The 15,415-nt window shown below is 34.9% G+C and overlaps 1 protein-coding gene across 1 annotated transcript in view; it reads left to right on the forward strand.

The window, feature by feature from the left end:
* The window catches only part of ARAP2 (ArfGAP with RhoGAP domain, ankyrin repeat and PH domain 2), a 129,958-nt gene that overhangs the window by 56,697 nt on the left and 57,846 nt on the right, over positions 1-15,415 (forward strand). The window contains exons 10-17 of the mRNA XM_040587814.1: positions 1,484-1,599; positions 2,744-2,943; positions 3,691-3,776; positions 4,469-4,651; positions 6,114-6,288; positions 7,804-7,938; positions 12,769-12,913; positions 15,274-15,376. Coding sequence (XP_040443748.1) covers positions 1,484-1,599; positions 2,744-2,943; positions 3,691-3,776; positions 4,469-4,651; positions 6,114-6,288; positions 7,804-7,938; positions 12,769-12,913; positions 15,274-15,376 — 1,143 coding nt within the window. The remainder of the gene's footprint in view (positions 1-1,483; positions 1,600-2,743; positions 2,944-3,690; positions 3,777-4,468; positions 4,652-6,113; positions 6,289-7,803; positions 7,939-12,768; positions 12,914-15,273; positions 15,377-15,415) is intronic.

Below are 15,415 nucleotides of genomic sequence, written 5' to 3' on the forward strand. Positions count from 1 at the left end.
GTAAGGACTTTCAATTTGATGCATTTAATTTCTAGAGTGCTTTCTTAGTTCTGCATTGTTCAGTGCAATGAAGTTTGTGTCTCTCTTCACAGACATAAATGTGTGCGCTCTTTGGCCTGCAGGGTGCTTCCATGCAGCCTGCTCCCTTTTTGCTCTAAGGAAATTGGGTGCAGTTAGCTGTTTGAAGGCATAAAAAGGAAGAGACTGAAGGGAATATCAGATAGGTAATTTCAAGAAGGAACAGTATGGAATAGGTAGATGAGTGAAGTTTAATTACTGTTTTTCTCTAACATCATGTAATGAAATTCTCAGTTATCAGGCAAATAGAACCCCAACGTACATCCACAAAATTAACTGCTTTTTTTGCACATAGTATTTGGGAACTGTGTGAAGTAGGATGCTGCAGAGGCCTCAAAGCATGAATTTGTTTAAATTCCTTGAGGATGTGGCTGTCAGTGAGTAAATATGAAGGCTTTGTTGCAGCTGTTCAGGGACCTTCTGTGCTGGAAGTCCATGGATTGCTGGAAGCTTATTTGAGAAGATAAGAATGTACCTTTTCTTATGTACATTCTTTTTATGACAGTTGCCAGTAGCAAATGCTTAAAGCGAAGCTATTGTACTAGGTTAACTTTTGATCTGGCTCAATATGGTAGTTATTATTTCAGCCATCTTCATTACTGCTCATTTACCTTCAGTGAACTCTTCTGGATTGAAGAGTATATTGAACTCCTATATACCATGGCTTCTGGCAGTCATTCAGCTTTTATTTAATAAACAAAGAATGCGTTGCACTCTTGTTCATGTAGAAGTATAGTCTCATTACCTGTCCTTTAAAAATCAAGACTTCTTAAGGAAAATTATTTGAAATAAAAAACCAACAAATGAAACATGCATCCAGTTTATATCTCAGATGGGCAAACTATTTAAATCCAGAAAGTTATAGTTTTTTTCTTGTTTTTATTTTGCTTGTTTGATTTAAGATACTGCTGTTAACAGAAACAAAAATTTAGTATATTTCTATCATGAGAATCATGAACAACCATAGGTTTAAGGAAGAATTGTATACGTATTTCATTTTGTTAAAACAGTCTGTCTGAAGGCAGGCAAAACTGCTATCAATTGGAAGGATTTAGATGTATAAACATCATTTAATAACTAAAACATGTTTTAAGCTAGATACCTCTGTAGTGTTTTGGATACACATTTCCGAAGCAATCTGTTTTTTTCTTTTATTAATAGTTAGAGTGTGCATTTTTTTTTTCTCCTACCAATCAAATAAGGTCATTCTAGCAATTAGAAGCATAGTTTTTGGGCAAAAGTTAGTACAGGTTTATTTATCTATTAATGGATTAGGAGGAGCTTGCATGTTGTAGCCAAAATGTGTATTACTGACCTTGGATTTTTGGACCATGCTGATTTAATTTTCTATGCGTGTTGGATTTTTGAATGATAAAATCCTGAACTTTTCTTGCCTTTCCCCTAGGATTTTAAGACAGGATTTGGTATCACTTTAATCCCTATGAACGTGGCAAATGTAAAACAAGTGGATCGGACTGCAAAGCAATCTTTTGAAATAATTACTCCTTATAAAACCTTTAGGTAAGAACTTTAACATTTACATTTAAAAAAATGCAAATAACTAATGCACAGAAGAAATACTTTTACAGTGACTTCTCTAGTTTGGATGGAAAGGTAGTGTTTTTATTAAGGATGCTCAGCATTTTACCTATGAAAAGGATTTTCTTCCCTTTGTTTAGCTGTGTGCTTCATCTGTTACCTTCCTGACTAGATATCCTATGCCCACAGATTCATATTTTTATGTAGCCTTCTTTGTTCATTCTGTGCAAAGGCAGAAGTAAAAAAAAAAGTCACTTTAACAACTTGACTCCATTTTAAAGAATAATGAAATGCAGGAGTGAAATAATGCTGCATCTATTTAATATTAAGCATTTTATTTGAAAAGAAAAGAATCACTAATATGCCATCCCTTGTAGAAATTCTCTATCGAAATCAGTAGAAAGTTTCACTTTGGCTGATGCTATGACCTGTAACGATTTTTAAGAAAATAAAAATAAAAGACTTTTAAGTGTTGTAGAGTTTCTTAAATTTAATCTCAGTAATGCCAAAGAAGAAACCACTTTTTTCTCCTGGGCTTGCTAAATGTTAGCAAAGAATTTCCCATCAATCTCAGTTGACTAGAGTAGTAGGTAAATTAGCCTTGATCAGTGATTTGAATCTGTGGCTAGTTGATAGCTGGTTCTTTGACTTTCTCTAAGCCATATATCTCCAAGTTGATGTTTGCTTATTATTACTTATATTTTTCGAAAAGATCTATTTAAATGAAAAGCATTTTTGGCTGTTGTAGATAGCAAGTTCGTTTTACTCCTCAGTAAGCCTCTGTGTTTCCTTAGGTCATTCTATACTTTTGTTAAAATTCAGGCTTTAAGTTTGGTATGAGGTAATGTAAAAAGATTGAAAGTAACTTAGGAATGTAACTTGAACGTTATAAAAGCTATGTAGTTCATGCTAGTATTGGTTGTATTGAAAACTGAACACCGAAACGGAGTTTTCACTGACTAAAAATACAAAATAATACATTCCATCTTAGTATTTATATCTGTGTAGAGGAAGATTTTTTTTGACTGATATCTGGTGTAAATGTAATAAATAAGAGAGACTACAGACTACGTTTAATTGGGCTTTAAAATAAAGATCAATAACATGGAAAAGTCAATTGTTTCAGCTTTACAGCAGAGTCGGAAAGAGAGAAACAAGACTGGATTGAAACACTGCAGCAATCAATAGCAGAAACTCTGTCTGATTATGAAGTAGCTGAGAAGATTTGGTTCAATGAGTCCAACAGGAGCTGTGCTGACTGTAAAGCTCCCAGTCCTGACTGGGCATCCATCAATCTCTGTGTTGTCATTTGTAAGAAGTGCGCAGGTAGAGTAATTAATGACAGGCTGTGTGGGTTCTACAAAATGTCATATTTGCATACCTGTGTATGTCCTTGAATTGGCTTTTTTCACTTTTACAGCACCATCCTTGTGAAATTTTTGACAAACAAAAAGTGAACATAACATTTTTTTTTTTTCTTTAATACCAAGGTCATCCTTATTCTAAGGCACTTTCATGCTTAAATGACAGGTCTGTAAGGTGGTTGGTTTTCCTCAGATGAATAGTCCTTCACGATGAGGGGAAATTAAGAAACACTAGCACTTCCTGGGAAATGGCTGGCTTTTGCAAGGCTGGATGCCAAAGGATAACAATTTTCAGTGTATAAATTTGGGATATTAATTCTTTTACATCAGGGCATATTTTACTGCCAATAGGGATAACTCTTTCAGATACTACTAAAAATCTAATTCTGGTATGTTTTATATTTAAATACGTGCTTAAGCAGTAGGTTCAAGGAAATAGCTTATAACTTCAGGCTTTCTTTCAAAACAAAACCTGCTACATCAGCCAGCCTACTTTATTTATTCATTATTATCAAATGCAATTCACTTCTTTTTTTCTTTTGATTTTTGGGGGGTTTGGTGCGTGTATATTCAATTGTAAAACCCAGTCTTTTTTAATAATAGCAGTTAGAATAAATCTGTCGTCATTATTATTTTTTTTTGCTACCTCAGCAGAAAAGAAACCCAGTTTAAGTGCTTTAGTTAAGTGAAAATACTCTTGAATTTTCAGGACAGCACAGATCTTTAGGACCAAGAGATTCAAAGGTCCGGAGTCTAAAAATGGATGCCAGCATTTGGAGCAATGAACTTATTGAGGTATATTGTAATATTCAAACTCTTTTTTTTTTTTTTCCAATCTTGAAAACTACTGTATGAATAGGAGCTATTTATTTCTCTGTTCACAGGAAAGCTGAGCATGTAACTGCTAAATAACATGCTGCTGTTGTGGTAAACTTGGTGTTTCCAGGAATAACCTACCTTTGTGTCATTCATTGGTTTTGATATCTGTACAATTTCCCTTTGTATTTCTCAAAGCATCTATTTGGGGGGGGGGGGGGGGGGGGGGGGGGGGAATAAAATGCTTTTGCAGAGCAATCATGATGGGGCAATATTGGGAAGAAGAAAAGAAAGGAGACTTCTGCCTACCAGTTTAGTTGCTTGGGGTGTTAGAAAGTGGTGGTGATAAAAAGGATCGAGTCACCAATGTTTTCTTTAAAACATATGCTAGTCTTCTCTAATCTTTTATTGGTATTTTCTAATATGTATTGAAATATTACAACTGGTTAGTCTTGTAAAGCTTAGTTTATATTGATAGTAAATGATGACTACAGACTTTATTTTTCATTTATAGATGACCATAGACACTGACTGAGAGAGGCTTCTGTCTCCTGCAGGCAATTTTCTTTAATAACTTCCTTTTTCAACTTTTAGCAGCTAAAAAATTATTTAGGGGCTAGCTTCATATCCTTCATGCTATTTTGCTTATTTTTTTCTTGTACCTCATCCAGCTGTTTATTATCATTGGAAATAAGAGAGCAAACAGTTTTTGGGCAGGAAATCTTCCTCCAGATGAAGAGCTGCATATGGATGCCCCTGCAGAAAAAAGGATAGCATTCATTACACAAAAATATAAAGAGGGAAAATTCAGGAAAGTACCTTTTCCCTACAAAACCAAGGAACAGTTGAATAAGGTAAAGTTAGAATGGGTAAGCCCATGCCATACCTTTTATATTCTATTGGATGTGTGCAATTTGATCATTGTATTAAACTGGTGAGAAATAAATTCAGAATCCTGAGTGACATTCTCACAGAGCTGAATAAGGGTTGTTTTGGAGCCTTTACAGAAGTAATTTCACGATTTTTTTTTTTTAGTTCCTATTTTTTCCAGTTTGTTTGTTTGTAAAAGTTTATGGTACCTGTATGGTGCCTGTAATAATGTCTTTCAGAGCTATCAATGCATGTGGATCTTTTTTTTTTTTTGTTCATTTCAAATGCACGCTGTAGAGATGCAAATTCCCAATTCACTTCTTTATTTTGATATCTTATATGTCTGAAATATAACACTAAATCATCTAATGTATTCAAGTGTTATCAATGGTGAAAGCAGAAAATTAGTAAAACTTGTGTTTTACAGGTTTGATTTTTCTGAAGTCTGTGTTTTTTGTTGGGGAGGAGGGGAAGGGTGCCTGTCAATTACTCATTTAACTACTGGGAAAAATAACAGACATAATGGTCAAATTCTCTGCAGAGACATGAAATTACCATGTAATAAGGTGGTCATTGCCAGTAATTCTAGAATGTCTACTGAACTGTCTGCCCTGTCATCTTGTGCCTACTAGATGCTTATATATTTCTTAGAGCAGCTGGATTTTAGAGTAGTACTCTTTTTGAGTTGAGTAGTTTCTGCTGTAATTTCAGAAAAACTCATTCATTAATTAAATAATTTAAATATGCATTTAATAATAGAATTTTTTATGGAATTGATTTCTGTAATTGTGTTAGCTACTTCTGGTTTTATGGGTTTGGACCAACATTTTGAAAGAAAAAAACCCCAAGGTTAGTTATGTTCATCAGTCTTTGTGTATACAAACATGAAAGGGACTGATGTTTTATGATGTGTGTGGTGAGATCTTTAAAACTCAAGGAAGATGATCAAGTATGAAGATACCCTAAAGAATAGCTGCCTTATTGACTGTGACCATTGTTTTGAAAAAATACCTATGTGTTTCAGTCTGTTTCCTAGTAATGGAGTTTAAGGATCAAATCTTGTCCCTTTGGTTGAACTTTTGAGGTCTGAAATAGTAAGATTTTTTGTTTAGTAGTTTGGTGTGTGAAGGAAAACTGGGAATTCTTCACATAAATAACAAGTTTCCCCTCCAGTTTCATTAGTTCACGTTATTCTTCCCATATAAGACTTGTGGCAGCAACACCTTATGGGGCTGGGTTGATGGGCTTTTTTTGTTGTTGTTGTTGCCACTTTTATTTCTAGGTTCAGACCACACTTCATGATTCCTGCTACTTCTCAATGTTTATGGTCTTTGAAAATGCAGGGGAGCTATACTGGAGGTGAAAGAATTTGCATCTAATTTACACAAACTTGTTGCCAATAACTTTCTAATTCAGACAGACTTCTTATTTTCCCTCTGTGATAAGGCCCTGTGTGCTGCTGTAGTCAAACAAGATGTGCTAGAAACTCTGATGTTGCTGTTTAGTGGGGCTGATGCTATGTGTGCCACTGGAGACCCTGTTTACAGTACTCCATACTTACTAGCCAAGAAAGCTGGACAAAGACTGCAAATGGAATTCCTGTACCATAATAAGTTCTCAGGTAGGATACATTATCTTTGTTTTCATCTTCTAATTTTTATTGAGCCAAGGGGAAGGAAGGAATTCAGAAGAAAAATTGGCGTTAAGTTGAACAACAGTGGTGTAGTAGAGGGGGAGTTGTGATGTTCTTAATTGTATTTCAGCAGGCAGTGTATGTAATTGTGTACAAGTTACTTTTTTTTTTTTTTTGCTCAGACATCAAGTTTAGGACTTAAAAAAAGCCAGTGGTAACCCACAGACCTCATACCCTTATTTATAACATGAAAGAAAAATGTCACATTCTCTGCCAAAATTATCAGGCTTCTACCAGAAAAAAACGGCTATTAGCAGTTAACATGTATGTGAAGTATTGGTCTGGGGCTTTGTTTTTTCTTAAACATTATTTAAGTTGATATCTACCCCTACTGCGCACCGACCTACCTGTATTTTCATAAACCCTGCTCCCAGAATAAAACCCATCTCTTGAACTTGTCATATGATCTATCCCAGCAAACTATCTGTTTTTCAGATCACAACATCTGTTACAGCTTGTTGCAGTATGTGACTGTTACGAGGCTCTTGGGAACAGAAAACTATTCTTAAAAATACATAAATAAATACATTTTTGAGTATAGATGTGCCTGAGCTTAAATTTTAAAAGGACTGCACAATATCTGAAGTAGTCTGAGTGCGAAAGCTCACACACAGACTTACACAGGAAAAAATTAGCCATGGTATACTGCAGCCAGCATTGTGGACATACTCCTGGACCAACTTTCCATTGCCTCATGCCATTCTGCAAAGTAACACCACATAGGCTGAACAACAAAAGTTTTAGTGGGAAATGCAGGAATGATTTAGAGCTCCTAGAGCAAGCATGGTGCCTTCAGTTCTGCCTTAGCATTGCTTGGTCACAAGTAACAGGCACTAGATCTATAGGATGTGGAGCTTAGCCACTGTGCAAACATGCAGCTATGGGTTTTTTGCTGCTGTGCTCTCAAGTGGTCCTACAACTATAGAAAGGTTTGCTTGTCTGTCTCTGTCTCTTCTACTTTTAGCCTTCTAGCCAGGGCAGCATCACAATGTGCTGGTGCTAAATTTTGTTCTCTTCAGAGAAAGGGAGGTCATTGCAGGTTGACAGCAATTCTCCAAATCATTGTCTGTCTGCTGCCAAAGATGGTGGTAAACTTCTAGATCAGCCCTCAAGAGAAACAATTTCCTTCTGCTGAAGTATGTTATGTAAGGGATAAAAATAAAACCTTAGTACACCAGACAATGTTTTTTTTAGATTACATTGGCAAGCAGTGGTAGACAGTGCCAATGTTGTCACAAATATGAACCAAAGTTGTGTGTGTGTGTGATGGATATGTAAGTTTAATTATAAAAATAAATCAAACAGATGTATCTGTGTTGTAGTAAAGATATTGCAGAGAAACTACATAATTACAGATATGCGGTTAGAAAGATCGGTGGAGAAATGGTTATAACTAATATAACTGAAGTTCTGTGTGTTACTTAACCCTTTGTCTTTCAATAGATTTCCCAAACTACGATACTTGTTTTAAAAGTGGATTCTCTGATGATTCTTCACATTCCATCTTTCTTTGTGAATTCCTATACAAAGTTTCTTCAAATACTGCTAAGCTTCTTACAGAGAAGAAGCTAAAAGAAGGTATTTCAATTGTACTTTATGCATTTGAATAATACATGAATTGTATGGTTTGAATGAATTTGATTCTTTTTAACTTCTTGCATTACTTTTTAAAAGATAAGATGTCTTTGATAATGACATATCCTCTTTTGATTCGGTAGACCTCTTTCAGATAAGGTACTTGATTGTCTTCATCTCTTTATTCAGTGGTTGATGGAGAAAGAAAACTGAAATACAGAAAAATTATTCAGTTAAGAACAGTTATTGATAAATAAAAAAGTTTAAAATGCTTCTCACTGTAATTATATTTAGATGAATACTACTAACTGCCAAAAAGTATTTTCTATCTAAAATGCTAATATTCCAAAAATCATGTAGGAGTATCACTGACTTTTTAGTAAGAGTCCAAATGGTTAACAACTAGGATATTTCTCAAGCTAACAAATTTTAAAAAGTATTCAGAGTAGAAATGAACACTTCCAACAACTTTACCACAAATTGAGCTTTGTGGGATGAAAATAGTAGATATACATTGTCTTCTGTCATATTTTTATTTTGAGAGAAATATGTTATCATATAGTTTGCTTAGCTTTATTTTTTTCTTTTTTCTCCCCAGTTGTGTTCCTATATTTTTCTCCCATCTAAACAAACCACGATGCAGATTTTTTAAGTCTGGGATAATTTATGATTGAGTTTATTGCTCCTAAAATCTTCATATGGCATCCTGTGTTAGTATATACATAATTTTTGTATGATTATGTCCATAGTCTCATGGTGTATTCCTTTAAGATCCTTAGTGGACATTAAAGTATATTAAAGCACATAACTCCTATTTGAATGTGCTTTTGAAGAATCTGTATGTTAGTGTGGGTCCAAATTTTTGAGAGCATTGAGTCATTGAAAAAACTAATGTCTGATCACAGGCAATTCCCAGCAACTTGGCAGTTGTCATGTGACAGAGAACTGCAGCTGGACAGGACTTTCTTGAGGATTGTTCTGAAGCTGCACTGAGCTTATTCAGAAAAGGAAGGAGTAACTGCAAACCTCACTACTACTTGCTCTAAGCGCAGAGCTTGTCTTCTGTGCTGTGGATATCCGTATCTATCTTCAGAAAAAAACCTCCAATTTAAACAAAACACAAAAAGACCCCAATAAGAGAAACAGAGAGCAGATGCAAGGCAATACTACTGGTCTCTTCTAACATAATGGTATGTTAGAAGTGCAGTTTGTTTGTAAATACCTGTATAGATTGAACATTTAGCTGTAAATGCTCACAGAATGTCTTCTGTAGTACTTTTTGGGGAGGTGAGAGTGAGCATCATTAGTAGGATAGCTTAAAATATTGATGAAGAAAGCCCTCCGACAAGAAGAAGCTGAATTGTGGCTGTCTTCCATCATAAGTTTTTAGTGGACAGAAATGAGTGCTTTGAAACCTTGTGGTCTATTGCTTAGCATTGCACTGAATACCTAGAGGAATATGCAGTAAATGGAAAGGAACCAGATTTCCCTGAGCTCAGGTTTTGGCCTCTGAAATTGTGATAGTGTAGAGTGTAGATGTTCTGCTGTTTGGTTTTTAAGGGGTGTGTTTTTGTTTTGGTTTCACATTAATATTGAATTACCCACGTGTCTGTCAAGACTCACGTTTCTGGGATGGGTGCTTTACAGATACATAAGAAGATAGGTTTCCCTGCCCATTTGCAGTTCAAGAAGACAAATGGGACAAGAAAGGAAGATGTAATAATACCATCCTTTCAACAACAATAAAAAAAACCCTGTGATTCTAAATTAGAAACTGCTCTTGCCTGAGGCGTCTAATATATCTCTGCCATGTGTGAGAAGTATTATGACAAAAGGTTTTTTTGCTGTTTAGAACATAAAACACATAACTTTTTTCCCTTCCGTATTTTTTCCCTATATCAAGAACTGTTTCTACCTTTATAAAGTCTCATTGACGTGAAGTAATAATGAATATGCGTATTGCAGATTGTTTGGAATAGGTGGTAATATTTTTTTTCTTATTATTATGGTCGTTAGAAAATAATTTGATGGTTAGGGTTCTAACGTGTGGGAGATACAGTTTCAGTTCCATCCTCCACCTGTAAAGATACATATAAGAAGGTCACATTACCCAAAAAAGTGACCTAGCTGTTTAGTTCTACAGAAGAGAAGTAAGCTTTCCTGTTGAAGCAGGTTCTGATTTGGCTGCAAACTAATTGAGTTCTCATTAGTCCAGAGAGGGAGCATCATTCTCTGACTGGGGATTACAGCACTTGTCTAAATTTTGGGCCCTGTCCCAAAGTACATTGGGCTTTTGATGTGCTGATTTCTTTTTTTTTTTTTAATGATGTTTGTGGGAAGGCCTGAAAGCCAGAATCCTGTTAAGCTGTCTAACCATTACACTAGAGTTAAGTTCTTCCTCAGTGTTAGAGGCAGTTGTCAGCCTTGCCTATACTGCCAAAGGCTGAAAATTGAAGTGCTGTGTTTGTTGTCACAGAAGACTGTTATCCTTTTGTCAGCTGTGCTCTAATTGTAAAAGGACACTCAAGAAATCATTCAGTGCTGTGAGCTGAACTCAAATTTTGTAACAACCAGGTGGAACATTTTTCAGGTGGAACTGGTTTTTCGTTATGTCTATTTCAGATAATGCAGGAGAAAGTAAGCTAACTTTGTGAGGACTTCCCATTATAGCAGCACTAGTGGTTTCAGCAGGGGTGCATAACTTTTGAGGGAAGTTATTAATTAACAGATGTTGATCAGCAGGAAGAGAACTCAAATGTTGGTGCTATTCTCATGTATTGGATCAAAAAGCAAAGATTAGAGGTTTAGTGGCTCAGGCTTGATTTTTTTGCTTTTGTTTTTAGTGTAAAAGGTTTTACGGAGCCCTGTTAAAGGCCTTGACTTTCCAAAATCATCTTCAAGAATTGTAACAGTTTAATGAATATTGAAGCAGTCAGCTATTTTGTAGAAAAGGCTTTGGGGGATGGGAGGGGGAAAGCTTGGGTACAAAAACTCCTAAACAGTTGCAGCCTCCAAGTTTAGTGCTTAACTCCTGCAAACATATACATTTTCAAACCCTGTATCTTAGGTTTATTTTACTATTTAGACAGAAAATAGAACTAGATAGCAAGTAACATGATACTAATAAATACTAATAAAGTAATGCCAAGATATTGATAAAACATGTATCAATCATATAGCCGGTAACAGAAAAGCTAATTGGATGAAATATCAGATAACATACTAAGTATTGGCTAACTGCAACTGCAGTTTGGTTTTTTGTTTGATTTTGTATTTTTCCAGAGCTGTTTTACCAAATTCTCAGAAACACTTCACTGGAATATTTGCGGCTTTATAGGAAAATATAGGAATTTTTAAGACTGTAGAAATAGAGTATTTTCTCTTAGGACCTGCTTATCTGCAGTGGTGGGGATAGATGTACCTCAAATTACATTCTAAAAACTAGATGTAAGCTAGAATGAATGCATGAATATTTTGAGTAGCAAATAGTCATTAATAGGCGATGTCATGTTATGTATTCATACTTTATGTTCCTAAGAGGGAGCAGACATTTGGTCTTACTTAAAAGTATTCTTTGCATATTTGCTCTGCAGATTTTTTTCTCACCTTGTATTTTTTTTTTTTTTTTGGCAAAGTATAGATGGCAATTACTAGACACTCCAGTATATCTGATTCAAAGTTACTTAAGTAGAGAGTTCTTAACTAGGTAATTTATCCATGCTTAGCAACTGTAAATTGTAACATGTTGAAAGTACCCTTAAAAATTTAGCATCCTGTGAACTACAGTGTTGCTAAATGAATTTACCCTTGCCAAGTATGTATGTGAATAGCAACAAGAGAAATCACCAGTTCATTCTAATGTGAACATGCCATCCTGAAATGGTTATAGCTACATCCTGTCTACAAAGTGTCCATTTATGTTCTGCTGTATACAGGAATAAATCTGGTGCAATTTCATTATTATCTGACACTTGGGCCAGCAGTAGGAAAGAATTGAGCTCAACCAGTAATATACCTGCGGAGGGTTGTTCTGTTAGTTTTTTGTTCTTCAGTTTGAAATCCTCTACTATTTTGGTAGTATATTTAAAAAAAATTATAATAATCATGTTAAATAACACAACTTCTGGTAGTATTTTTTTGTGTTTTCTAGTAGTCTGCAATGGATACAAGTTCTGGCATGTATGACATTGTTTTTTCTAGACTATTTGGAAGGCTTAAATTGTTTTTCTTGGTCTTGTGACGGTGGACACTCAAGCATTCCCAAACAATGCAAGACAGATTGACTTGGTTTTGGACACTAGTTCCAGTAACATGAAAGAGAGAGTAGCCCTTTCTTGTTACTGGATACCATGGTTCACTCACCCATTTTGCTACCAGCTCTTGTCAGAGTACATTGTTGTTGTAGCTTTCATTGTTTCTAACTTTGTAGCGTGTTTTCTTTTTGCTTACTTAACTCTTTCCTGCTAAACATGTAACATGGTGTTGTGTGCTAGCTCTTTCCCAATTGAGTTACACAGCAAGTGAAGTAAAAGCCTTATACAATGCTAAAGTTAACTTATGAATAGATTTAATATACTCATAAAGTAAAAATAAATGTGTTAAATATTAAATACTATTTTCTTAAATTACCATGTGCTAGAGTTTTGGTAGGTTAAGTAGTATCAGCACAGACATTGAATTCCTGGCCCACTGAAGTCAGTGAGACTGTGATTTCATCATAAATGTATTATTGTTACAACCAAGCTATTAATCATTTGAGGCAAACTCTATGGGAAGAGGTAATTTTTATTATTATTATGCCAACTGACTTTTCTATTATTTCATTAATTGCAGATTGCAACAGAAGATGGTGCACTTTGGAAAGTGGCTTTCTGAGCTACTATGAAAATGATAAAACTACCACACCTAGCGGTATGATTGACATCAATGAAGTTATCTGTCTTGTAGTGCACAAGTCAGACCTCTTTTCAAACAGAGGGTAGGTTCCCAAATGAATATTTCAATAAATAAACTTGGCTATTTCAAAGATTTTATTTTGCGTTTTTAGAGCTGTGAATTTGTTCCTGAATTTTGAATATGCAATTTAGTGGAAAAGAGCTGAATTATTTTATGTTTGACATCAAGAAATAAGTGCCAAGTGGTATTTGGGGATTCTTTGATATATTTTTTTTTAATTTGTTTATAGTGATATAATGGAAATGTTAGGGTAATTTAAAAGGGCAGCATAACTTAGATACATCCGTTTCTTATTAAAACGGTAATGCATATTCTCAGTGCTTAAAATGTTACATGATGATGAACTGAACAATTAATACTTACATTTCTTTCTGGGATTGACCTCTGCCTCAAGCCAAAACTTGCTTTGTTTGCTCCTGATAATAATGCAGCAGATTGGAGTTCTCCACAATGCTTTCAGTTTTGGTCACAGATCTGTTGGTCTTTGAAATCCATTCTTTGTTCTGCAGCTCAGAATGACAGTGTAAGGGTTGAACATTGTGTTAGTTTGAAGATAACAACTTTTTTATGGTCTTGTTTGTCTTTTTTAACTCTCTTGAATCTCATTTGTACTTTAAAAAAACCAAATAGAGATTCACCTAAATCTGACTTGTGTACCAGTGATACTTGATTTCTTTAGGGCAACATTTTTGTTTAGACCATACTTTGTATCTGTCTAACAAATTCCATAACAATTCCCTTTAAAATTTCTTCGTGTGGGTGTAGGTAGAATAACAAGATCTTTCTACAGTATAATACTGTAATGCTTGTAGTTACAAAGCAAAAGTGTCTGCAAAGAAAACAGTCTGTTCAGTAAGATTCTGGAAAAGATAATGGGAAGAAAGGACTTTACAGGGCTTTGAGAGAGGAGAAATCCTGAAACATGATGATGCCTCAACATGCTATAAAATACAGTGGAGATAGCCTTTGCTATTCTGCAGTAGCATAGCTTTGTGGTATCCAGAAAAAAAAAAAGAAAAATAGCACTTTCTTCTGTTATCGAATATAACCTATTGCTTTGCTACAGCTGCAAACAGTTCCACTTCAGGATAACACCAAAATTAAAAACATATTTGCTGAATAGTTCACTTTTAGGGATTGATTTATCTCCTGCTGTGCTTCACCTGCAATTGGGTGGTTTTATGAGAAACTTCCCTATCTGGTATTTCCTGTAGTGAAACAATCACTCCTTGAAATGTCTATTCCATTAGTCAGAATTAAGTATTTGCATATAATTTTCAAATTGGTTATTGAAAATGAGAGAACTGACTTATGTTCTGTTCTTCAGATTTAGACAAATCTCGGTCTCCAGCATTGAAAGGTAAAAGCATACTCCATCTATTTGGATTCTAGGGAGAGATTACAGATGAAATCACACTTTAAATTATCATTCACTAATTTAGAAGTTAAAGACTGATCCTAAGTCCAAGAAGGTACTGACTTTCCAAATTCCACACCACTTTCAACTGATTTACTTTTTCTTCTATTACTATCATTATTTGTCAGTTAAAAGTGGAAAAGCAGGGTCCATCTCTTTAAATAATGATACACTTTTTTCAAAGGAAAAAAACCTAAGACCCTCCTCTCAAACTTTTAAGAAGTTCTTGAGCTACAGCAACTTGAAAGGGTAGTCATAAACATGACAGAATCAAACTCTTCTTGATAGTGGCAGGTGATACGTGGAGTGGCAGTGACCACATATTTCACCCTAGGAGGTTCAGGCTGGATGATAGGAAAAGCCTCTTCATTAAAGGGTGGTGGAGAACAGGAACAAGTGGCTGAGAGAAATAGTAGTCTCCATCCTTGAAGGTTTTCAAGGCTTTTCATTGCTGTTCTGATCTATAGTTAGTGATACTCTCACTTAGAGCAGGAGATTAAACCAAGTGACATCTAAAAGTCCCATTGAACCAACATTTCTATGATTTTGTGCTAACTTGTTTTCAACTTCCCATTCAATGAGTTAGTCTGCTTATATTAAAACTAAACTGAATGCTTTGTATGAATCAAAAAAATGTATTTGCTGAAATCACACAAACTTGAAAAAACCAAAAAAATTTCCCTGTGATTTTTAATGAATATATGTAAACATTTTTTATTAATTTCAGAATTATTGAAAAAACTATTATGCAGTAGCATCAAAACATGTATTACTGACCTGAAAAGTACTTTATGTTGTGTTATAAAATACTCTGTTATTAGCTGGGTTGTACTTGTAAGATTGGAGGAGAAATGCAGATGGATTCCATTCCATAGGTATGAAAAAATAAGAGAGGGAAATGGGACTCTTGTGCCTACTGTTATGAAGTCTAAATACAGCTGTTTTTTTCCTCATGCTTCCTTTAGGGACATCTTTACTTTTGAAATCTACCTAATGTCAGAACGTGTTTTTCTGTTTGGAGCTGAAACTGCATATTCACAAAGAAAATGGACTTGGGCAATAGCTAAGGTAATACTGATAATTATCTTTTCCAGTTAGGCCAGGAAC

This window comes from Falco naumanni, chromosome 1, assembly GCF_017639655.2.
Source record: "Falco naumanni isolate bFalNau1 chromosome 1, bFalNau1.pat, whole genome shotgun sequence".
In the NCBI taxonomy this organism is placed as follows: Eukaryota; Metazoa; Chordata; class Aves; order Falconiformes; family Falconidae; genus Falco; species Falco naumanni.